At 50.0% G+C, this 23,141-nt stretch overlaps 1 protein-coding gene across 1 annotated transcript in view; it reads right to left on the bottom strand.

The window, feature by feature from the left end:
- Window positions 1-23,141, bottom strand: part of TENM4 (teneurin transmembrane protein 4) — a 410,796-nt gene that overhangs the window by 51,765 nt on the left and 335,890 nt on the right. The window contains exons 16-20 of the mRNA XM_047751949.1: window positions 20,884-21,145; window positions 18,152-18,419; window positions 14,665-14,808; window positions 13,388-13,637; window positions 1,718-1,950 (exon numbers count right to left, since the gene is read on the bottom strand). Coding sequence (XP_047607905.1) covers window positions 1,718-1,950; window positions 13,388-13,637; window positions 14,665-14,808; window positions 18,152-18,419; window positions 20,884-21,145 — 1,157 coding nt within the window. The remainder of the gene's footprint in view (window positions 1-1,717; window positions 1,951-13,387; window positions 13,638-14,664; window positions 14,809-18,151; window positions 18,420-20,883; window positions 21,146-23,141) is intronic.

Here is a 23,141-nt window from a genome sequence, read left to right on the forward strand (position 1 = left end):
CCTGCCCGATTTGTGCGCTGGGGAAACTGAGGCCCAGAGGAGGAGGTCACAGAGGTGGGACTGGCAGAACAAGATCACAATGCAGGGTCCCTGTGTGCAAGTCCAGCATTCTTTCGACTCCAGGCTATTCTCTCAGTGTTAGGAGGTAGAACCATAGAGGTCACAACTGTTAGCCCAGAGTCATCGCCTGCCCACTTCGGGTATGTGGAGACAGACGATGTGATATAAATGAGACCTGATGAGATGTAGCTACACGGTAACAATTAGAAGAGGAATTACTATTTATGGGACATTTATCCTGTGCTGTGGTACCACTGTACTAAGCAAGCACTCACCTTCTTGATAATAGCTAATCTGGACTACAACTGTACAGTAGATTTCTGTTTCATAGAGGAGGAAAATTGGGCTCAGAGAGGTTAAGCAACTCATCCAAAGTCACACAGCTATTAGGTGGCAATGTCTGAATTTCAGTGTGGGACTTCTGAGTATGGAGTAGACTGTTGTTGCAAAGATAAGTTCACTGGAGCAGAAAAGTAAGACTTGAATGTGAATCACTTAGATGAGAGGGGGAGAAATGCTTCCTGAGATCCAAGGCCAAAGACCAGCGCATGGGAGTTCAGAGCCAAGGGAGGCCCCCGTGCTGCCCAGGACAGTGGGAAGGCTTTTTGGAGGAGAAGCCACCACTGTCAACAGATACCCATCAGCAAGTGTTTACTGTCCTACAGGTCCTAAAGCCAGTGACCTACAGAGTCTAAGCCTCAGGGCTCTTGTCGATAAAATAGGAGTAATAATATCTTCTGTGTCCATCTCCTAGGACTGTTCTGAGGGGCAAAATTAATACATTTCATGAGATGTCCTATAAAAATGTCATGAGTGATAGTATTTTTAAATAGTGCCAGATGTCAGGGTTTGGTTTCAAAGGAAGCTGCAGGTTCTCAAATGAAAGCTGGATTCTCCTTCATAAAACCTTCCCACTCTCCTGGGCACAGGGACCTCCCCCAGCTCTGGACTTCCATGCTCAGTTCTTTCTCCTTGCATCTCAGGGAGCACTCTCCCTCCACCCCATCTCAGTGATTCACTTCAAGTCTTATTTTTCTGCTACAGTGAACTTAACTACGCAAGCACAGTGCACTGCAGACTCAGTAAATACTTGGTGAATAAGTGAATGGAAAGTGACTGTGGGTATGAAGAGCTCCAGCTTTTTGAAGGCCTCAAAACTGAAAATCAGAGTTCACCTCTCCAACAGCATGGGAGAGCATGTGCAAAGACGATACACTGCCATGTTTTTATCAGACGGTGACAGGAAAGGTTGCATAAATATCCAACAGGAGGGAACTGAAAAATAAATAAAAGGACAACCATTTCATGGAATACTATATAGCCACTAAAAGTGAGTATCCAGAATACTCTTTAACGGAGAAATATTTGTGATACATCACTTAGGAGAATAAGTAGGTTACTAAAACAGCTTGTTTAATGGGATTTCATTTGGTTTGTTTCTGGTGAGCAATACATACCCACAAACACTTAGGAAAAAGACTAGGAGGAAAGATAGGAAATGTCAACTGGCATTAGAATTAGAACAATTTAAACTTCGCTCCATAGAGTTCTGAGTATTTTCTCACATTTTTTGCTACGACAAACACGTATATCTTTTGGAAATGGAAAACACCCCAGTAAATGTGACCTAGGGGGTTTGAAAAGCCAAAGGACCTACCCCTGGGGTTGGTAAGTGTGGCTTCTGTGGCCTTCCCACCATCTCCGCAGCGCGTGTCATCAAAGGGGAGGCACTGGTCCCCTGTCCCCGCCACCACCTCGGAGTTCTTGACGAGGTCCTTCGCCACCACGGTGGACTTGATCTTAAAGACCCGCCGGCTGTTGGTGTCAGAGAGGAAGACGGCCCCACTCATGGGGTCTGTGGTCAGGTAGTATTTGTGAGCTGGACTGTGGCTGCAAAACAAGGACACGGCAGAGGGTGAGCATTTTCTGCTTTCCTCACAGGGAGCCAGAGATGCACCACTTGAGTCCAAGCAAAAAGGTCTTATGGGGGAAGTTCCCGTCGTGGCTCAGTGGTTAACGAATCCGACTAGGAACCATGAGGTTGCGGGTTCGATCCCTGGCCTTGCTCAGTGGGTTAAGGATCCGGTATTGCCGTGAGCTGTGGTGTAGGTTGCAGACACGGCTCGGATCCCGTGTTGCTTTGGCTCTGGCATCAGCTGGCGGCTATAGCTCCGATTTGACCCCTAGCCTGGGAACCTCCATACGCTGTGGGAGCAGCCCTAGAAATGGTAAAAAGACAAAAAAAAAAAAAAAGTCTTATGGGGACAATGTACTTATTTGAGGTGATAATAATTTTTCTGACCTTATGGTTGGCCTAACTGTCCCTCCCACCCAACCGTGAATGCAAAAGCCTCTTGCTGATGACCCTGATGGCCAGCCTGGTGCCACGACCATAGCAGGTGCTCAGTACATGTTTTTGGTTTTTTGTTTTTTTTTGTCTTTTTTTGCTATTTCTTGGGCCGCTCTCGTGGCATATGGAGGTTCCCAGGCTAGGTGTCTAATTGGAGCCGTAGCCACCAGCCTACGCCAGAGCCACAGCAACTCGGGATCCGAGCCGCGTCTGCAACCTACACCACAGCTCATGGCAACGCCAGATCATTAACCCACTGAGCAAGGGCAGGGACCGAACCTGCAACCTCATGGTTCCTAGTCAGATTTGTTAACCACTGAGCCACGACTCCCACGTTTTCTTAAAAAGACTGTCCATGAGGCTGACTGTAGGTGGCCTGGAAATCCAGGTCAGAAACATGAACGGATCTGACTTAAAAAAAACACTTAGAAACAAAATGAAATGAAACAAAAAGGATCTCAAGAGTTGGACACCAAGCCCCTCCCCCACAGCACTTTTACTGCAGCCCCGCCCCCATCCTGGGGCTGTCGGCTAAGGCCCCCGCCCAGATGGGACTCCAGCCAGTGTCAACACTGCCTTCTGTCCATGCTCACGCTATGCTTATCAGGAGCCCAGGAGTCTCCCACCAGCAGCCAGACATAAATGAATTGCAGGATTAGTTGTGATTTGCAGCGACACCCAAGGAAATAGGAACAGAACAGAACAGAGGAACTCGGCTGGGGATAGTTCTATTTCTGGAAAAAAGCCACAAAGACAACGCAGTGCTGACAGAGGAAAGCAAAGCTAGACCAGGACTGTACAGACGGATTACGGAAATGAAGGCACTGCCTCTAGGCACAGGGCAGAAAAAATGTACAGGCTTTGGGGACAGGTCAGTTTGGGTTCCACGTCTAGCTTGTCTTTTGCTGCTTCTGAACCCTGGGGCAGTTATCTGCCCTCCTGAGCCTCACATTTTATTTTCTTCATCTGCAAAATGGGGATGTGAACAGCTACCTTGCCGTTATTTTGAGAAAATTATATAAAATCATATAGGAAAAATATTTGGCATAGAGCATGATACATAGCAGGTACTCGATAAACCTGTGATTTTAATGACTAGTCATTATGTCTGCTTTGGCTTTTGGAGAGGACTCCAGAGTATGCATCTGTTATTAAGCCTGAATTTTGCTACCACATTGTCACGAGACAGGTTTCTACAATATTTCCTTAGGCTCTTTGCTGAAAACTCCGTCTTGTCCTGCTTCACTTTACCCCATCTTCCTGCTTGAAAAACAGTCGCAGTGCTGGTAAATGACTTAAGCTTAAGAACAAAGACCTAAAGGCATAAGTTACTCATTGGGTCAGCTGAATGAGGACATAAAATGCGTTGGTCTAGGCACATATGTCCTCTAAAGAATAAGAGAAAGAGGAACCTCATGGCCAAGTGGTTTATGAGTGGTCGTTAGCAGAATATGCATTAGCAAAGAGAACCAAGGCGCACACCTAGGCTGCCCCAGACAGGCAGGCTGTTTGCGGAAGCGGAAGCGCAGTGAAGATTCTTTGAAATGCTATGCATAGATAGCTAACTCAAACGCTAATGATTGCTAAATGCCTAAAGGTCAGAGTAAAAGTTTAACCATCTACCAGCTAAGTGACTTTTCAAATAATAAAAGAACTTATAAAATAATTTAAAAAACCCTATATCCTCCACCTATAGCCCCCTCCTCACTTGATGTCATCCCAAAGAGCACAATAAAAGCAGTGTGGTTTCTTGAGGTGGCGCTCTTGGTCCCTGAGACCTTGAGTCTCCCGCTTCCCACCTTTACTTAAGATAAATGTCTCTGTGTTTTGTTTCATGTTAACTTTTTTCCTTAAGTTTCACAGCACCCGTTCTTCAGCCCCATCCTGCTGAGCTGGTCTGGGCACCACATGGTACTGACTGACAATGTCTCCCAAGTCCAGGCCATACTGGATTTGAACTCAGAATTCCTGGGAAGCTAATTATCAGTTTCTGCACGTGGCCTGATGACTTCAGGTCCTCAAACTGCATCTCAGTATTGGTAGTCTCTAGCATTCCAACTCCGCGGGAAGTCTTCTGATTCAAAGGAATCTCCCTCTTTTCAGGCTGGATGGCCTGGCCCTGGCCACTTTCCCTGGACAGCGGGACACACGCTGGGCTGGGGGATTTGGGATGCAGACCGAGCAGGGTCTAGAGGACCAGCAAAGCAGGGGCACCATATACCCCCGGAAGATGCAAGTCAGAGGGTCCGAAAAGCCTGGAAAGAAGCTATTCTGTATCTCATCAGGCATGGAAAGTTTGGGTCCTTTTGAAAAACAGAATTTTACTTTACAGTGTGTTTCGAATGACATGTGAAGCCTGGGGCATGTAATCTTCAGGGTCAAGTTCTCCAAAGGTTTTAATCTGGCCCCGATGGATGCTCACCGTGACCGTCTCTGGCTTCGGGCAGCGTCTCCGGACGGGCTGCTTCTAACAGGCCCAGGCCTCCAGGCTCAAGGCTTTCCCTCCTGTTTTCAACCAAGACACCATGATTGCCTCGAATCGACTCGCCCCTCCAGTCTGGACCCCACTGTCCCAGAACCTCCTTCTCAATAAAGGGCAGGTCTCCGCCTGCAGCCAGGGTCCTCCTCAGGCTGCTCTGCTCTAACCTGAAACCCAACATGTCACTCCGACGCTTTCTCTTCCAGGACCCCCCATTTCTTTCGGGCTAATTCAGACTCTACAGCCCAGCCTCGCACAAAGCCCTTGATGCTCAGCTGCCACTCTACTGTCCCAGCCTCCTTGCGCCATTTCCTCCCAGATACCCTGTCCTCAGCCATAATGATAGCCTGTCCCTCAAACACCCCTTCAGGCCCCTTTGCACCTGCTGTTCCTGCTCTGGGGACCATCAAGTACCTTCCCTTCTTGGCCTGTTCAGCTGCCACTCGGTCCTCAGGCATCAGCTCAAATGGTACCTTTTCTGGCAAATTTCCCCTAAAAGTCCTTTCTTTTCAGAGAGGACTTCGGAAAGGCATCTCTACTCGTATCAGGGCTATAGGACACTTAACCTAATGTGGTGGCTATTTTTTTAGGTGTCTATCTCCCAAATCCTGTCAATACTTAAAGGAAAGAGGTGGGATTTTATTCACTTTTGTGTTTCCAATATTCAGCCCACAGCAGAAACTTGCTTTTCGTGGATGGCACCTTCATTTTTGGTTTACTTAAACAGTGATTTCAATCAAATAACTTAGCTTTTCTCTTGCTTCTTTTCTGGGGGTGGTGATAACAGGAGGTTGGTCCTGTTTATCTTGAAACGGCCCCTGTCCCTTAACCTATAATGTAGCACAGAATCAATCTTCCCAAATGACACTGATGCTGGCTGAAGAAATGGGGCGACCTGAGGTCCGGCTGTGTAATGCTGGGGCAGCCTGGATCTCTCTGCTTCCTGATGACAGCTGAGAGCTGGATCACTCATGATGAATGCGTGCTCTTCACCTTGGCAGAAACGGAATCCTTGAGCGAGCTGGGGGTGGGGTGGGCTGTGCACTTAGATTAGCCCCCCACCCCCAGCTTCTGGCTCCTGTCTTTCTGCACTAACCCACAGAAGGGCCACTTCTGTGACGTTTCTCACATGGGTGAATTCCAGAAGAGGGTGGCACTGGCGAGATTGCCCTAGAGAGTCTATAAGAGCTGTGGCCCCATGCTTTTGTGCCCAAGGACACACTTGAGGTCTAGGGTTCAGTTCCGCGTAGGAGAAAGAAGACTAGCTTTGAACTCATAGGATGCGGGTTATAATTTAGGCAAGTCACCTCCCTTGTTCAAGCGACAGTTCCCTCGGCTTTCAAAGGATGACTCTGCTCTGCTTTGTCACGGGCTTGTCACGAGGCTCAAATGAAATTATACAGCTCAACAGCCCTCTCCAGCTGGCAGAGCTCTTAGGTGGTCTTCAACTCACTTCTGAATCCTCCTGCCACCTGCCGCCCGGAGCAACACGTGGACCTCTCCCAGGAGCAGCATCACCTGTCCGCGGAGCAGAGCTGTGGAAAGGCCTGCTGCTGGTCTGGAAGCATCCGTTCTCACCTCCTGGCACCAATTTGTCCCAGACACTGTGCTAGTGTTTTCTATGCACAATCTTGTTTTCATCAAAAGTACCATAGACGGCAGGTGCTTTTTTTTTTTTTTTTTTTTAACTCTTTTAGAAACCTAAAATGACAGAGGTGAAGTAACTTGAGCAGGGCCAGAAATTGCTAAGGGGCAGGATGGATTCCATCTCCGATCTGCTGGACTCCAAAGTCTGTTCTTTCTATATCCCCACGTTGCTCCTCAGAGCCTAGAAGGCTCCACTGCCTAACCCACTGGTAGTGTCTACTCCTCTCCTGGGACTCAGCTCCAGCACCACCTCATCTGGAGTACCTACCATTCCTGCATTCCTGGGACTCTGCTTTTCCCTCCTTCCTCTGTGTGGCTACACAAAACCCTAAGCAGAGTACACTTTTAGTACCTCTGGCGCCTTAAGACCCTTTTCTGCTTAGCTGTCTGTCCCCTCAAGGACATCTTAGGCTCCTCAAGGGCAGGGCCCGGCTTCAAGTTCCTGGTGCTCAGGACTGGGCTGGTGCAGAGGTGATGCTCCAGAAAGGCCTGCTGAGTTTATGAATGGGCAAGTGAAGGACTATCTGCCTCCCTGGGATTAGACACAGGAAACACCCACTGCTGAGCATCTTAGGGTGATGGCTTGCAACATGGCTACACATCAGATTCACCTGAAAAACTTAAAAAAAAAAAAAAAAGAAAGCCTCACCCATCACATCTGCAGAGTCTGGGCATCTGTCCCTTTCAGATCTCGCTAGGTGATTCAAAGGAATGGCCAAATCCAGAAACTCCAGCTTTAGAACAGTGCTTCTCAAACTTTAATGGGCCCAGTGAAGCATGTTAACATGAAAACTTCAGCTCGGCAGGCAGTTGTGGGTGTGGCCTGAGAGTCTGCATTTCTAACAAGGGCTCAGAGGATGCTGATGTTGCTGGTCTGTACTTGGGGGAGCGAGGCCTTGCTTAGAATACTCTGCAAACTGTAAATGCATGAGATGGGAGGTGGTCTACGGCAGAGCCCCAGGCCTGGGTCTGTGGACAGGAACCATGTCTGATCCGATTCTGATTCCCAGTATCCTGAGCAGGGCGGGCCAGAGGTTACAGTCATTCTTTTCCACTTCCTTAAACATAACCCTGGTACCTCTGGATGCTACATCAGATCTGAGACTCTATAAAAGAGTGCCAGCCCTGAAGTGAACAAGGTACAGGGAAGCCTCACGCTGCCCTCTTTCTGGACAATGTAGGGCATCTTCTAGAAGGAGCTGTGAGCCCAAGAGTCTCTTGGGACGAAAGGCAATCAATTTCCTGCTTCTGAGAAGACTTTTCCCCCTGTCACAGAAGAAGACCTGCCTTGTGCAAAGGGACAGAACTTGAGTCATTGGTTCTCAGAGCCGCAGGGAAGACCTTGAGCACTGGAACCACACAGTCAGGCTCAAATACCAGCCCTGCTGCCCACTTGGTAGGTGACCTTGGGCGACTGACTTCATTACTCTGAGCCTCAGTTTTTATTGTTTTAATCTGAGCAATGGGGATAAACATACTGAGTTCAAAGGGCTAATTCTGAGGACCAAATTGCATGAAGAATGTCAATCTTTGAGCAGAGGCCCTTTTCCATTAAAAAATAAAGATGCCCAATCAATGGAAGCTGGTCACCTGGAGAAACCTCCAGAATATTTATGTTATTGCACAAGGGGAAAGACAAGTATGTCATACTTAATAACGTCTGCCTAACCTATTTTTGGAGGCAATTAAAGGCTCTCTTAGAGTTCATGTGGCTGGGTTGGATGGAGACTTGAGGTCAAATGTCCTTCCGAACAACAGGCTTCAAAGATTCCTCCCTGACCCCCGGGAAGCGGCCTGGGAAAAAGTGAGGATCCTGATTCCCTGAAGAGATCAGGGAGGAAGACCCTCAAAGGACTGGGGGTCTCTGTGCTGGGCCTGCTCAGCCTCGTGGGCTGCACTGAGGCTGGAAAGGCCAAAGAAAGAGAGGAGCCTGCCCCGAGGGTCACATACAGGCTAAGGTCACCGGCCTGGAGCCAAACATTATTCCTGGGAGCAGCTGGAACAGTAAATGCTGATGAACAAAGAGGACACAATTTTAGAATTTCTTTCACCCATTTCTTGCATTTACTGACGCACCAAAGCTCTGAGAGGGGATGGGATTTGCCAAGACCCAGGCGCCAGTTAAAATCAGAGCTAGAGCTCAGGTCTTCTCTTTCCTGATTGTCCTTAGAAAACTGAAGGCAGAAAGAAATGCCAGTTTTCCCTTCCACTTTGGTTCACTTTCGAAATAGTTTTGAGCACCTGAGAAAACAATGAAATGAGAAAGGACAGGAAGCCAGCTCTGAAATCAGGCCATGGATACATCAAAAGATTGCTACACTTCGGGAACAAAAGGGACCCCAAACCACAACTCTCTCAACGTGTAGATGATGCAGCTGGAAACCAGACAAGCTAGGTGACCAGCCCAAGGTCACATGAATACACAGCCCAACTGGACAAAGCACCCTGGCTCCTGACTCTTCCCAAATAAGTCCCCTTGTATTCCAGCTGAGTCGCAGGCAGTTACCACCACCTAACAGAGGTTTTAAGGTTAAATGCCAGGTTTTCATCCAAGATCTTCAGATGACATGCACTTCTGTGTTTTCTAGAAAACTGAACTTGAGGGCACATATCAGTTCTTACATAGCTCAGTACCATCCATACAAAGCTCAATGAAAATCTCTCTTCGGTTTCAGTGTCAGGAAAAAATATTTCTCCTCTGAGAAGTGGGGGCATAGCTCCCCATTTCTGATAATGTAAACCATGAAAACAACTGTGTTTCCCTGTTTATGCTGGCTGCCAGGAAGCTCAGTGTCTAATTTGATGTGTAATCAAAAACACATCTATGTGTTTCCTCTTTTTTTTTTTTTTTTGCTTTTTAGGGGCTGCACTCATGGCATATGGAAGTTCCCAGTCTAGGGGTCGAATCAGAGTTTTAGCTGCCAACCTAAGCCGCAGCCACAGCAATGTGGGCTTCGAGCCCTGTCTGCAACCTATACCATAGCTCACAGCAATGCCAGAGCCTTAACCCACTGAGGCCGGGGATCGAACTTGCAACCTCATGGATCCTAGTTGAGTTTGTTAACTGCTGAGACACGACGGGAACTCCTTAATTTACTTTAATACCTGTGTCTGTGGTTGTAAGAGGATTGAGTTCCTTTTTGGGAAATATGGAGACTCATCATTATCAACATCATCATCTAATGGTTATGATGACGGTAGGATTTATTATTATTTTATTATTATTACAGCTCCTCTCTGTAACTGACACAATGCTAAATACTTTACAAACATCCTCTGTAATCTTTATAACAACCTCCAAGGTAGATTTTATTAACCTCAAATTAATAAAAGTTCTCAGAGAGAGAAAGTCAGTTTTTCAAGGTCACACAACTGGGGAGCTTCAAAGTGGATGTATCATGAATACCTACTTCACCGGGTGATTTGAGGGTGAACGCTCTACTCTACGTAAATCACTTAACCCCTCTATGCTACATACTACCTATTATTATTTTAAAATAATACAGATTCTTACATTAGTACTGCATCCAATTAAGTAGGCACGGACATAATCATTGGACTTGGGGTCTGACTCCACCATCCTTATCCCGAATGAGCATCCCCCCATGTGCCATTTTGATCTGAGCCACGTGTGGATAACTCAGAGCCACCTGGGCAGCAGTGCAAGCCACATCCCCATCTGCCATGGCTACTTTCAAGGCTAGGGGACTCTGAGGTGACTGTTACCCGGAAGTCAGACAAGTGCCACAGGGCGGGTGATGCTGACAGGCAGACACTCCTCTCGTGTGTCCGATGAGGACCGCTTCTGCTTGCTGCAGGGTCACTGTGAGCCTACACGACACATCTACTCTGTGACAAGTCTCCTGTTTGGGGGCTGCTCCCTCTGGGTGGTCCGTATGGCCTGGAAATCCCTGCATTCTGTCCTTGCTGGTGGACCTTCTTGGAGGGTCCCCTAGCATCCCAGCCGCCAAAAGCCGAGGCACCTGGAATGCCTGCAGAAACACAGATCCAAACCTGTCTTCTCCCAGGCGCCCCCCCCACCCCCCAAGTTCCCGAACACAGTCAGGATAATGTCCTCATCCACCTGAAGGATAAGCAGGCTGGGGTTCAGATTGCCACACCAAGGTTAAAAATTTCCCTCCATTACTCAGCCTGTCATGTCCACAGACTACCAGAGGAACTGCTGCGCCCTGCTGAAGACGAAAGGGGTTCGGGCTCTCACCACCTGCCCCCTCCCCCCCACTATTAATGACTTTCTCTCATTGGAGCTGATTACGCCCAATCACTTCAATCACTTCCAATCACGCAGGACTCGTCTGCCATCGAGCGAGCGGAAATTGACACGTGCAGCTTACCACCCAACATGCAACAAGGCAGAGACAGGCAATTCTCCGCTGGTTGGCTTACCTATGTCTGAAATCTTTATTTCTGACAGAAGACAGGAGAGCAGGGAATAGAAGAAAGAATGAAGTGTTAGCAGCAGGGTTAGAAGCATTATTAGCAGCCTGAAAACTTGACAGCAATGGTACTGTACAATGCTATAATAAATAAAGACTTAGCACCTCTGACACTGATGTATTTCTTATTGGATATTACTTGTCAGTGAGCTCACTTATAAGCAGCTACATATCACAGGAGAGGCATGGTTTCACCTGCACCAACACGGCTCACTAGAGGGGAAGCGGGTGAGGTTGACACTTGCCACTGCTTTTCACCAGGGCTAAGTCAGAGCCTGGGACCATCGACTGGCTCCCCTGTACGAAGACACAGTCCCAGAGACACAGGCTCTCTTGTCTGTGTGCACACTGCCCTGCAGAAAGCCACCCAGACCTCGGTCCACCTTGATTCTGCTCAGACTAGAATACAGAACTGGAGATGCATTCTAGTGAGAAGGGAGGGGGTGACCCAGAGAAACACGCCTGGGAAAAAAGACTGGAAGAAAATACATCAAGATAAGAACATATCAAAACATTGGTTTTTCTTGCCAAATCTGATTTACTCCATTCCTTTCCCACCAGCTCCCATGCTCTCCCACAGCTGGGGGAAGGAGGCAGGGTAAAGGGGGGTCTCTTATACAAAAGATGTGAAAATGGAGTCCTAGAGAGGGTGAGTGGGACAGGTTTAGTTTCTCTGCTGACCCCCTAGACCATGGCTCTTTCTATCCTGGCACAGGAAACGGAGAGTCAGCGTGAGGAGCCAACCGAAGCCAATACATTCGCGCGTCCCCTCTGCGCTGGCAGATGCCTGTGCTGCTCAAACGCATAAAAGAGAGAAAAAAGGGGAGTTCCCGTTGTGGCTCGGTGGTTAACGAATCCGACTAGAAACCATGAGGTTGCGGGTTCGGTCCCTGCCCTTGCTCAGTGGTTAAGGATCTGGCCTTGCCGTGAGCCGTGGTGTAGGTTGCAGACGCGGCTCGGATCCCCCGTTGCTGTGGCTCTGGCGTAGGCTGGTGGCTATAGCTCTGATTCGACCCCTAGCCTGGGAACCTCCATATGCCATGGGATCGGCTCAAGAAAAGGCAAAAAGACAAAAAAAAAAAAAGAGAGAGAGAGAGAGATTGAGAGAAAAGGCAGAGACTATTCCATTAGTGGCCTGGTTCTCCTTCAGCCTGAAACCCGATTTGCTAGGAATCCACAGAAGGTGAGCTTCTGCTGCTTCTCATGGCCAAAGACCCTCTCTGTCAATCATCTCTGTGCATGTGGTGAGCTCCAGCACGCTGCCCTGAGGGCCGTGACAGCCGTGGTTAGCGGTCAGCCAGCGAGCCCGCTCTCCTCTTGCATGCGTGCTGCCCACTGAGTTCTCAGCAGGCGCTCACCTCCAGGGAACAACACAGCACTCAGCCAAAGCGGCCCTCACTGGGCCCACTGTCAAGTCTTTGGTGAGGCCCAGCTGGGTGATGGCGTCTGGGTTTGGGTCTCCCAAGCTGGACCCTGGGCAGGTTCCTTAAATTCCGAGTCTCCTTAATCCTGTTCATCTGGGGCACTCGTAGTCAGTACCTTGCAGAATCATTAGACTGGGCGAAGAGGAGGGCCTGACGGGGGAGAGTTTCCTCTTGCCCTGGCCACTCTGGAGGAAGGCCTTCCAGGTCAAGGGCCCATCCTGCTCACAGGACCCCAGCCCAGGAGACGGGCGGGTCTCATTTCCTCAAACAGCTGTGAGGATCTCGGTGCAAGTTCTCCTGAAATGGAGAGGGGGGGGCCCCTGATCTCCAGCCGTGGCCTCGCGTGAGACCCCAGCCTGTGACAGTGCTCTGGTTCTCAGGAGGTCCGGTTGAGGGAGGCGGAGGAAGAGCCCACACGTCAGCCCCTGTTGGAGCTGTGAGTGCGGCCATGCTCCATCCTCACGGGCAGGATGGGGGACAAGGAGAGGCTGACAGCCGGTGCTGCCGTGCCTTGGTGGCACAGAGGCACTGCCCGTGGGCCTGCAGTTCCGGGCACAGCTGCAGAGAACCCCCCGTGCATGTTGAGCAGCGGGGCCAGACTTGGTAACGCTGGCATCAGGACCTCGTCTGTAATGCCTTCCTTTATCCTTATAAGACTCACGTGACTAACTCCCACCGGTTCGGTGCTGGGAAACAGAAGATTCGGGGGCATCTAAGGACCCTGATTCTTGGTTGCTGATGGCCTACCTCACCTGATGGCTGGCTCCCTGTTCCCAGGGCACTGTGTCTTTGCTGCAATGCCCCATGGAAAGTAGCACCCACCTCCCCAGAGCTCCCAGCTTAGCCTCAGGGAAGCGGCGGAGGAGGCTCTGTCCTGTCCCCTCTTCTAGGCCAATGGTCACACCAGGTGGGCCCTGAGGGCAGCAAAGGGACACTTTCGGACCCGGGAGGAAGGCCTTGCCTCCCCTACCTCAGCTCCAGGATGTTGGTGACGTTTCCAGAGGGGAAGATCCTCCGGATGTAGTTGAAGTCCCCCACGTACAGGCTCCCGTCGGAGCCACAGGTGAGCGCCACGGGGGCCAGGAGCTTGTTGCCGTCGGCCAGGCCGTTGCAGCTGGGGCAGGAGATGCTTCTCCGGCGCCCGTTGCCCATGACGCTCCCGATGACAGGGGGCTGCTGAGACACAAACTGGTTCTCCCCGTTGCCTTTGTGCAGGATGCCTGGGACAAGGATGGAAGGAGAGAATCAGCGATGGTGCAGCAGATGGCTCTCTCCCGCGGCTGCCCACAGGGTCGCCTCGACGTTGCAGGGAACGCCGGATCGCTGTCTCCATGTCCAGACGCATCTCCCAAGGCTGCCTCCCCCATAAGGAAACCCAGGCTGCCCTGGACAGGCCGCGCTACTCTGCTGGTTGAATTTCCACAATGATGCTGTAAGACATGTGCTATCAGCCCCTGGATTCACGGGGGTGCCTGACATCCTACAGATGCAGTGGAAAGACCTTTGAGTCCAGGCTCTGAATCGCTCGGCTCCTCTGCCTTGCAGATGATGGGACACATGTCCGGCGCCCAGTCCACCCAGCACAGCACAGGATTCTGCATCGCACTGACCTGTTGGCTCTGTTTCCACCACTGCATGCGCGGAGACTACATCGTTCCCCTCCTGTGTCCTCCGTGCTCAGCACAGAACCTGACACAGAGCAGGTACCAATAAAGCTTCCCAGAGGACCATGAGGGAGACTCTCACTCTCTTCATATCGAGGTAGAGTCGAGAGACCTGGGCTGATTTTGGTACTAATGGGCTGATTCCAGATCTTGCTTGGATCTCCTCACTGCTCTAACTGCCCTGGGCCTCCGTTTCCCCACCAACGAAACGAAGGGAATGACTTCAGTGACCTATAAGCTGCAGCCCATGTCTCTCCTGGCTCTTCGCAGCCCAGCACAGCCTTTCTCTCTGATACTAGTGCGACAGCCTCCTAACTGGACTCTGCCTCTGGCCTCACCCCTCCTATACCTAGGTGAGTTTTGGTTTTTAGGGTCACAAGTCATCTGTTAGCTCCTATTCTATTCTATTTATTCTATTCTATTCTATTCTATTCTATTCTATTCTATTCTATTCTATTCTATTCTATTCCATTCCATTCCATTCCATTCCATTCCATTCCATTCCATTCCATTCCATTCCATTCCACACTTTTTTATGGCCACACCCTCAGCACACGAAAGTTCTCAGACTTAATCTACTCACCACTTTGGATGTTGAGGGCGTGATGTTTGTCCAGGCTCCATCCTCCCAGCTTGGAAGCATCGATTTCATAGCCCTGCAGCACTGCTGTTCTTTTTTCCCACAGGATCAGATCTGGGCAGGATTCATACTCATACCCCACAGAAACTGTAAAAAACAAAAGGCACATAATACACAGGTGATCAAAGCCTCTTCTTTGGCTGTAGATCTGCATGCAAGGCTCCTGCTTGCCTTGTGCAGAAAAGGACGAAGGATCCGATGTCTTAGTGAGAACCAGATCCATGTACAACACTAACAATGGGAGGCCAAGCCTGTTGCAGCAATGCTGGATCCTTAACCCACGGTGCCACAAGGGAACTCCCCAAACATTCTCTTTTTGAAGAGTGATCGTCCATTACTAGAAAATATTAAACAAATGTTCAAAATACTTTAAAAAGGTCCAGGGGAATCGATTCCAGGGAAATAATCTTCAGTACAGAAAATACTTTAGACCCTCAAGTCTTCAGTGCAGCATTATTTATAATAGTGGAAAGTTAGAAGCAATCTAAAGACCCCAGAGGGGTGAGAGGTTGAACAAACCAAGTGTGCTCACTTGAGGCATATTATGCAGCCACCGGAAATTATGTTTATAAAGAGCATGGGTGACATGGCAAGTGACTGTGTGTTAACGCTAAGTTGAAAGGACTGGTTCTATGCAGTATTAAACCTAGATTTTTTTTTCTTTTCTTTTTAGGGCTGCATCTGTGGCCTATGGAAGTTCCTGGGCTAAGAGTTGAATCAGAATTGCCGCTGTGGTCTACACTCCAGCCATAGCAACACCGGATCCGAGCCACATCTGCAACCTATGCTGTGCTGCAGCTTGAGGCAATGCCAGATCCTTAACCCACTGAACAAAGCCAGGGATCAAACCTGCATCCTCACAAGCACTATGTTGGATTCTTAATCTGCTGAGCCACAAGGGAACTCCCACATCTATGTTTAAAAAACTATACATGAGGAGTTCCCATCATGGTGCAGCAGAAACAAATCTGACTAGGAGCCATGGGGTTGCGGGTTTGATCCCTGGCCTTGCTCAGTGGGTTAAGGATCTGGTGTTGCCGTGAACTGTGGTGTAGGTGGCAGACATGGCTCAGATCTGGTGTTGCTGTGGCTGTGGCATAGGACGGCAGCTGTAGCTATGATTGGACCCTTAGCCTGGGAACCTCCCTAGGCTGTGGGTGAGGCCCAAACCAACAAACAATAAACAAAGAAACCAAAAAACATCCCCCTCCCCCGCAAAAAACCTGCACATGAAAAGAGAAAATAAATTTTAATGTTAATAAATAGTTGTATTTGTTTATAGGAATACATATGACCTTATTTTTGTCCATTTATCACAGTTTGTAAATGACCATGTTATTACTTCACTAAAAAAAATCTGAAGTTATTTATAATGAATACATGGAAATGAAGCTCGGTTAGGGTACTGTGAAAGCTAGAAGGTGCTCTGAGGTCTCAAGGCTTGAAAATCCCTGATTTCACCTTTGTTTTGTAAATCCAGGCCTCCTAAGAGGGTCACTGGGAGGCCAGCTGACCAGGGCAGGCGCCCCGAGGCCGGGCTCGTGAGAGGCCCTGTAACTGGGATACGGGAAGGAACTGGCAGCAGCAGGAATGCTGTTCCTTCCAAGCATCTTTCTGTGTAGATGCTTTTATCCCCTGGGCAATATACTCTGCCACCTGCTCAAGATAGGAATTAACAATTGCGCAGGCCCTTAAAGTTTGCTTTAGGTGCCGTCAGACTGCTGGCCATCTACGGCAGGAGGGAAGGTATGGGAAGATGTCCCTGTGATCTCTTCCCTGTGACCTTGAGTGTCTGAAGGCAGCCCCTCTCCTTCCTACTGGTCCCCTGTCACCTCAGGAAAGTAAACCTCAGCCCTTGAAGTCTCTGTGCAGACACCTGCCGCTTCACCTGCCTGGTGGGCACCAAGTGTGCTCATTTCATCTGAAGAGGCTGCAGGCTGCACTGCTTCTGAAGACACCACAGAAGTAGTCTGGCTGACAGAAGGGGTTGTGACCAGTGAGGGATGGCATCTTTGTGCCCAACCTGCCCTTGGGGGGTAGGGCGGGATGCCAAACCACAGGGGAGACCTGGGGTAAAGCCAGCTCAGTTCCCTCCGGGTGCCTCCTTGGGCAATCGCATCACGCCTCTGGGCCTCCGCGTCCTTGTGCAGAATTTGAGGACGATTTCTGACTCAGGGGGCAGCGCTGAGGATTAACCCAGATAGCCACGTCCAGGGAGCACACCGCCCAGATCAGATGCTCACGCACAGCCTGCCTGCCCGTGTGCTTGTCTGCCTTCCCACTCCCTTGCCCTCTCTTTTCACACCACTTCCGCTCTGGTTCCTCACTCTGCCTTGGCTGATCTACAGAGGGGGTGGAACCGGAGTGAGGTTCCAGAGGAGAAGGGGTTTTTTGCGGCTGCTGCTTTCACTGCTTGGAGGAGCAGCCCTGCAGCGGTTAGGACTGCTAAGAGTCCAGCTCCGAACCCTTCTCGGCACACTGCCCTAGCCTGGAAGCTGAGCGGAGCCCAGCCAAGGTCTGGGCCTCCTTGACTCCTGGAAAGTTTGGGGCTTTAAGGCCTATTCTGGCAAGAACTCTCCAGAGCCCCGGAATCGTTTGGCCAAGACCTTATTGCAGATTAAGTAAAGACCTTAGATTCTAAGTGAAAAACAAAGAAACCAACCAAAGCTTCACATGAGGCTGATGTCACCTTTGGCTTCATCTGAAAAAAAGATGGGACTCACATCAACAAAGAGACTCTCTGTCTGGAAAGGGGTAAAGAGGCCAAACAGCCTTTCTGAGGGAGGAAGAATTTTAGCTCTTGCATCTCAATAAAACTGAAGAACCCAGAAGCTCCAGATGCCTACATTCCTCTTTTTTTTTGGTCTTTTTTTTTTTTCCCTTCTTAGGCCGTACTCATGGCATATGGAGGTTCCCAGGCTAGGGGTCCAATCAGAGCTACAGCTACCAGCCTAGGCCAGAGCCACAGCAATGTGGGATCCTTAACCCCCTGAGCAAGGCCATACATCCTCATGGATAGGAGTCAGATATGTTTCTGTTGAGCCACAACGGGAACTCCAGGCTCCCATATTTCTAATGGGTCATCTCAAGCCCGATGGCTGGGGGGAGGTGGGGGGGGCAATGGCCACTGGCTCTATCTCTGGGGTGCCACCCCTCTCAGCCCATCACGGCCACCACAGAGCTCTTCAAGGGCCTTTTTGGCTTTGTCGCCCCTTTCTGTAACAGTCAAGCTTTCCACGTGCCAGTCTTTGAGTACATTCTCTTAGGTCGTGGTGGTCCCCGGCCGGTCCCGAAGACCAACCTGACCTTGGGCGCGTCTGAGAAGAGAAAGGGAGGAGGAGGAAACAAGAGGGGAGGAAAAAGCGCCCCATGTGCCCACGTCTCACTGAGTCTCTGAGGACGGCGCCGCGTCCTGCGCGGGGCGGCTTACCGAAGGCTTCCGAGAGCCCGAACACCTTCTGGTTGTAGACGTCCGTCTTGTCCCAGATGAAATAATAGGACAGGTCTGGGGCTGCGGCAAACCACTTCCTGAAGAGGCGGCCCTCGACCGCCACCATGAGGTGGACCTTCATGAGGTTGAAGGGGATGGTGGGGTGGGTGAGCCGGATCCTCAGCACGGCCTTGTAGCCCGGGGTGCGGCTGCTCAGGTAGCTCAGCCGCATCTTGCAGCCAGAGATGGCGATTTCCTCCTGCAGCGCCTGGGGAGACAGAGGGCGGCAGGGGACGGTCACGGGATCCCTGGGGGCGGCAAGCCGGCCGCAGCCCCGCGTACGCCGCTGGGGGTTCCAGAGGCAGAGGAGGAAGAAGAGAGGGAGGAGGGGACGGGGAGCGGAGGAGCAGGAACGAGGGGAGCCCCGAAGAAGGACAGGGGGAAGCAGAGTGGGAAGGGGAGGGGGAGGGGCAGGGACGCGAACGAGTCAGAGGCCCCCCGGTTTCCGGGGCTTCTCTCTTCGGTGCTTCATCCCTGCCTCCCTGAGCTGTAGGCGCCTCCTGCTTTCAGCAGGGATGGCCATGCGCCTCTCATCGCATTCACGAGAGGCTAAGATAACGCGTGTGAAATACTTACCATGATGCCCCCTCTCATTCATTAGCCGGGTCATCCCAGAAAACTCGCAGAACCTCGGACTCTCAGTTCCTTCCCTGGGTCAGTTGGAGGACTGGGTAAGGTCACATATATAAAGCACCCAGCATATAAAGTAGATACTCAGGACATGTTGCTGAGTGGGACGACAGCGATGCTTTTGGTGGTGGTGCTGAGAGCAGGGTCGGGATGAAGAAAAACCTTTCTCTTGGACCAGCGTGGGCAGCTGCCTTGGCAAGAGGAGCTGCCTCTCTCTCAAAACTTTCCTAGAGTGAGATCTGTTTCAAATGGCTCTCCTCCTCAGGAAGATAAGCAGAGGCTACGAGATGTTCACCAAACCACTATGCAGGGCTAGGGGCACAGGCGGCAGCTAACACCCCCGAGCATCCCCAGAAAGCGGGTGGGCGCAACGCACGGAGTCTGAGGGCTCCGAGGCTGTGCCAGAGGTGGGGGTGTGGAAGGCAGCGCTCTGTCTGCTGGTGCAATGGGCTTTACTCCAAAATGGGAAGTTTAAATTCATGCCAAGATGCCCAGGCACATGGCGAAAGCAGAGAATATTTATCCGTTTGATGCTCTGGGCTCTGTTTCAAGAAGGGGACATTAAATCTATTGAGGCTAACATAGCCATTAAAAGGACCATGACTGTTTTACTCTCGTGTTCACAGGGGAACTGGGCCTTCACAAAGAACGCCTTTTCCCTTCTGAAAATGTCACAGGTGGGTGTGGCCTCCCAGCCCCACCCCATTCTCAACACATGGAATTTTCAGGAGTGGACCTACACCAAAGCAGTCTTCCTAAACTTCAGCTCACAAGTTTGAGGCAAAGCAGGGCTCGAGTGCCATTCTGATGCTCTCATAAATAACTTTCCTTAACATACCTTTTAAAATCTCTTTCTCCCGGTACTTGCAAAGGCTAGCCAATGACAGGACTTGCTTCATGTATTTCATGAATCTGATAATAAGCAAGGTTTCTGACCCAGCTGGGCTTGGAGACACCCAGCCCGGGGAGCGCTGTAAAAAGAGGGGGACCTTCCAACTCCTGTGTTCCAACGTCCCTGCTCTTGGGAAAACCCCTGGCTAGAGCTGAACCAGGGCTGAGTGACAAATCAGCCCTCTTGGGCAAGCGCTGTCCCCACTGACAACCACTTCATAAGAAAGGTCGGCCTGGTGGTTGAGACAGGAGATCGGCACTGAAGGAGAGAGGTTTCAACCTGGGGGTGCAAGGAGAATTCCAAAAGGGTTGCGTCTCCTTCTTGTGTGCTGGCGTCTGAAGCCACTCAGCAGGGCCCGGTGGAGAGAAGTGCCTGCTCGGTGGGGCATGAAATATACATACAAATGTGTCTGACCCCCCTGTTCCACCAGCACCTGCGACTGTTACCCTGCCCGTTGCCAGAGCTCTCATGAGGCCAGCGGGATGGCTGGGACCTCCCCCCCACACTGCCCCCCCAAGGTCTTTGCCTCTGCCATTAGAAAAGCAGCTGGGATGGCAGAAGAAACTCAACTCCACACAGCTTTGTTGGGCGAAGCATCTATCTTGATTTCTCTCAGATGAAAATGCATTTCTCCAGACGACTTCCTTTCACTGGTAATTACCTAAAGCACTGCGTGTATAGCTCTGAGCCAAGCGCTCCTTAATGGGCATGAAGGCAGCACGTGTAAAATAATCTCAACAATAATAATGGCTAAAATTTACTGAGCACTAAGCAGGTGCCGGATATTGGACGTTTTCTCACTGAATCTTTAGGCTGCTGCTAACAGGTGGGAGCCTCTCGCTCTCACTTTCCTTGGTGGCAACTATTAGTGCTATTTTTAACGGGAATAATGAGAGGGGGGACGCTGAAGGGTGAGGAAGGAGGAAGTGTAGGTGAACTGGATGGCAGAGGGGAAAGGGAGTGGGAGTTTATTTTACGCTGGCGGGTGCCAGGCGCTTTACAGTGCTCGCGTGTACGAGGGGCGGCCGAGCAGCTGGATTCAGGATGGTGGCCTGTGGGCTCTCTCATTCTCCTGTCCCCGAGAACCTTCCCCACCTCCCACAGGAGATAGAAAGCAATGGAGAAACTGAGTGAAGAATGCTGAGTATACCTGAATCTCAGGAACGATGGGGCCTTTCTCCGCACAGGAGCTGGCAAAGGATGTCATCGGGGAGGGAGACAGGACAGGGCTGGGGCGGGCAAAGTTGCTCAGGTCGCAGCTGGGGATCTCATTCTCCTCGTGCCGCATAATGATGGTTTCCATGACGAAGAAGCGATCCCAAGGCAGCCAGAGGGTGTGCTCCTGTGTGATGAAGGGGGCCCGCTCGAACCGCAGGGTGATGGAGATGCCACCATTCGTGACCAAGTCAAAGCTGTTTGGGGAGGAGGGGAGGGGAGGGGGGAGGGGGGAGGGTGGGGGAGGAGGAGGAGCGCGGGAGGGGAAAGAGAGGCCGAGAAAAGAGAAAAAAAATTACACCAAGGGATCTGAGCACTGCTTGAGGGAAACTCTAAAACCTGAAGGACTTGACTGGAGCCCAAAACAGGGACAGGGATTAGTTTTTGAGCGTGATCACCATAGAGAATTTACCAAAACCAAACCTGCCATAGAGAGCCATTTGCCAGGACAGAGGACAGCTGCGGAGCCTCCCTTTGCTATGGTGCTCCTGGAAATTAGAGCCTCTCAGAGCTGAAGCCCAGTGAGCATTCAGCGCATAAAGCACAACAAACCCTGCCCCGATGTTAGGAACCCTAAGCCTAGTCCTGGCTCCTTTGCCATGGGCTGCTGTATGATCTTGGATGAGTCACTGAGCCTCTCTGGTTCTCAATTTTTCTCATCTGTAAAATGCAAAGGTTCAAATAGATTATTCTTAAGTCATTATGACTCTATGATTCTACAGTAATTTTATCTCTGATTATGATTAGTTCTGACTGTTTTTTTTGAGCCTGGGTCTCTCTCCTTATAGCAGGCAGAGTCACTGGGCTTTGTTCTGCCCAATGGGATGGCTTTAATCTAGTCTTCCTTGGTCTGACAGTCCTTCAGGACTTGGGAACAGTGATCCTGCCCACCTGCCACTTTCTGGCTGTGATGTCTCCTTGGACAAAGTCTTTCAGCTGTTATTTATTTATTTATTTTTGTATATATATATATATATATATATATTTTTTTTTTTTTCCCACTGTACAGCAAGGGGGTCAGGTTATCCTTACATGTATACATTACAGTTACATTTTTCCCCCAGCCTTTCTTCTGTTGCAACATGAGTATCAAGACAAAGTTCTCAATGCTACTCAGCAGGATCTCCTTGTAAATCTATTCTAAGTTGTGTCTGATAAGCCCAAGCTCCCGATCCCTCCCACTCCCTCCCCCTCCCATCAGGCAGCCACAAGTCTGTTTTCCAAGTCCATGATTTTCTTTTCTGAGGAGATGTTCATTTGTGCTGGATATTAGATTCCAGTTATAAGTGATATCATATGGTATTTGTCTTTGTCTTTCTGGCTCATTTCACTCAGGATGAGATTCTCTAGCTCCATCCATGTTGCTGCAAATGGCATGATGTCATTCTTTTTGATGGCTGAGTAGTATTCCATTGTGTATATATACCACCTCTTCTGAATCCACTCATCTGTCGATGGACATTTGGGTTGTTTCCATGTCCTGGCTATTGTGAAAAGTGCTGCAATGAACATGCAGGTGCACGTGTCTCTTTTAAGTAGAGTTTTGTCCGGATAGATGCCCAAGAGTGGGATTGCGGGGTCATATGGAAGTTCTATGTATAGATTTCTAAGGTATCTCCAAACTGTTCTCCACAGTGGCTGTACCAGTTTACATTCCCACCAACAGTGCAGGAGGGTTCCCTTTTCTCCACAGCCCCTCCAGCACTTGTTATTTGTGGATTTATGAATGATGGCCATTCTGACTGGTGTGAGGTGGTATCTCATGGTAGTTTTGATTTGCATTTCTCTTATAACCAGCGATGTTGAGCATTTTTTCATGTGTTTGTTGGCCATCTGTATATCTTCTTTGGAGAAATGTCTGTTCAGGTCTTTTGCCCATTTTTCCATTGATTGATTGGCTTTTTTGCTGTTGGGTTGTATAAGTTGTTTATATATTCTAGAGATTAAGCCCTTGTCGGTTGCATCATTTGAAACTATTTTCTCCCATTCTGTAAGTTGTCTTTTTGTTTTCTTTTTGGTAGCTGTTACTTTTGTTGTTGTTGTTGTTGTTGTTATTGTTGTTGTTGTTGCTATTTCTTGGGCCGCTCCCGCGGCATATGGAGGTTCCCAGGCTAGGGGTTGAATCAGAGCTGTAGCCACCGGCCTACGCCAGAGCCACAGCAACGCGGGATCCGAGCCGCGTCTGCAACCTAC

Source organism: Phacochoerus africanus, chromosome 11, assembly GCF_016906955.1.
Source record: "Phacochoerus africanus isolate WHEZ1 chromosome 11, ROS_Pafr_v1, whole genome shotgun sequence".
Taxonomy (NCBI): Eukaryota; Metazoa; Chordata; class Mammalia; order Artiodactyla; family Suidae; genus Phacochoerus; species Phacochoerus africanus.